This window comes from Cantharellus anzutake (assembly GCF_015039405.1).
Source record: "Cantharellus anzutake strain C23 chromosome Unknown EI90scaffold_4, whole genome shotgun sequence".
Taxonomy (NCBI): domain Eukaryota; kingdom Fungi; phylum Basidiomycota; class Agaricomycetes; order Cantharellales; family Hydnaceae; genus Cantharellus; species Cantharellus anzutake.
The window spans coordinates 2,059,310-2,061,332 of record NW_024066954.1 but is presented as its reverse complement, the minus strand read 5'-3'; the positions used below and the strand labels follow the sequence as shown (position 1 = coordinate 2,061,332).

General features: G+C 50.2%; 1 protein-coding gene across 1 annotated transcript; it reads left to right on the top strand.

Moving 5' to 3' along the window:
* Positions 1–1,297: 1,297 nt before the first annotated feature.
* Positions 1,298–1,747, top strand: EI90DRAFT_2839315 (uncharacterized protein; the record flags this gene model as incomplete). Its single annotated transcript, XM_039053677.1, has 1 exon — positions 1,298–1,747. A coding segment is annotated over one exon (450 nt), but the record flags the coding sequence as incomplete, so codon positions are not given.
* Positions 1,748–2,023: the final 276 nt, after the last annotated feature.

Genomic DNA, 2,023 nt, shown 5'->3' with positions numbered 1-2,023 from the left:
TGTAAAGGCCAAGTATTTCCGCTCCACCTGACCTTCCAAAAAGCTCTCCGAGAAAAACCTCGGCCCAGTCGAGATCATTGCCCGCATAGGAACTCACTCCCTCACTCTCCACCTGCTGGAAAACATGCGAGCCATTCACCCGGTATTCCATGTCTCGCAGATCGAACCCTCCATCCCAAACATCATTCCGAACCACCACCAGCCACCTCCGCCACCCATAGAAATCGAAGGTGAGATGGAGTTCGAGATCGAGGAGATACTCGACTCCAAGATCGACCAACGTAGATGCAACAAGTTGCTCTACCTGGTCAAGTGGCTAGGCTATGAAGGGACCGACAAGGAGACACAATGGCTCCTTGCCAGCGAACTTGATCACGCCTCCGACCTCGTCAAAGTGTTCCACTCTCGGTACCCAGATAAGCCTGGACCCGAAGCCCCTTAGGAACCCCGACTCCTCTCCCATCTCTCCCTTCCTCTCCACTCCTCACTTCCGTTTTCATTTTTTTTTTCTGTAAGTACAGCTCCCCTCACCTTACTAATTCTGGGCCTTCAAGGGTTCAGGCCTAAGAAGGGGATACTGTCATATCCATCCCCGGCCATCGACTTCCACTCCCTCCGATCCCTCTGATCCCTCCAGTCTACCTCTGCTCCTTCTTCACTAACCTTGGAGCTCCCATATTCCGCAATCACCTCGGTACCCCTCGATGGTCACCACCCCCTCTTTTCAATTTATTACCTACACCTCCCTAAGGACGGAGCCCCGAAGGCTTCCAGACAGCTCCGATGTCCACTAGTGCACTCCCGCCTCCGCTGGGCAATACACTCGCTTGCCCTGCAAAGCCCACCTTCGGGCCTATCCCTCCTTTCCATTTCTGGGTTATCACCTACCATTCTGTTAACCCTGTAACCCGACTCGTCGGTAATATTCAATCGGCTAATGTCTAACCCCGTTAGCTCAGCTCCGCCATTTGCGGACCCGCCCTCGTTGTAACTATATATATACTCAACTTGTACATAGGTTACACCTCAGTAATAAAATCGACTAGAGTTTACCCCTTTCAGTTCTGGTTGCCAGTTTAGTAAGTTAGGGCATGGACGTGTTACTTGGCACAGCGCTCCTGGCACAAGTCGCTGAGGCTGAAGCCCTCTGTCACGGAGACACTCCCTCGTCTCAACCTGGTCTCTGACAGTAAGGGTCTATCATGAGATGGCTACAGGGGATGACTGGCATGAACAGCAGGTGGGCACACATCTGAACATGTAAAAGTTAGTACTAATTTATGACAATAAGGCTTGTCTCCCTGATGGCACCACTATTCTCAGTGTGATGCTTGCTTCAGACAAAATGCATCTGACAAATTTCATTGGTGATCAACGCATGCATCCACTCTATATATCTCTAGGGAATATCCATAAGGATGTCCGCCGAAAGATTAATCGCCACGCCTGGATGTTGCTTGCAAAGCTACCAGTATGCAAATTTGCCCAGACAACGTTCGACATGTCAGGTGGAACTCTCGAAGAAGCTGCATGCATGCCTGGAATAGTACAACAAAAGATGTTTCATCGCTGCATGGAAATTACACTGGCTCTCCTTCTCACCGTTCAGCAAGTACCCAGATTGATGACTGGTCCTGATGGCCTGGTGCACGCGTGCGTGGCAATTCTGATGTCACACTTGGCTGATCTCGAAGAGCAACAAATGATCGCTATAACACAGGTGGGGCACTGTTTGGTGTGCTTAGTCCTGCATCAGTCCCAAGAGGTGTACACTGAGCACCCGGCACGCACGCACGACTGGATTCTTGACTCACTAAGACAATTGCAGGGAAAATATCCTCACGCTTCCACCTTTGAGTTCTCCCGAGATGCAAAGAAGCTTAAGCTTGGGTTGAGTGGCTCCACCTTTTTGGAAGGATTTTGAACAGTGTCCTTCGCACTTCATCAGTCAAGACTTGTTGCATGGCTGCTACAAATTCTTTTGGGATCATGTTGTCTCATGGCTTACGTCAACATTAGGTGT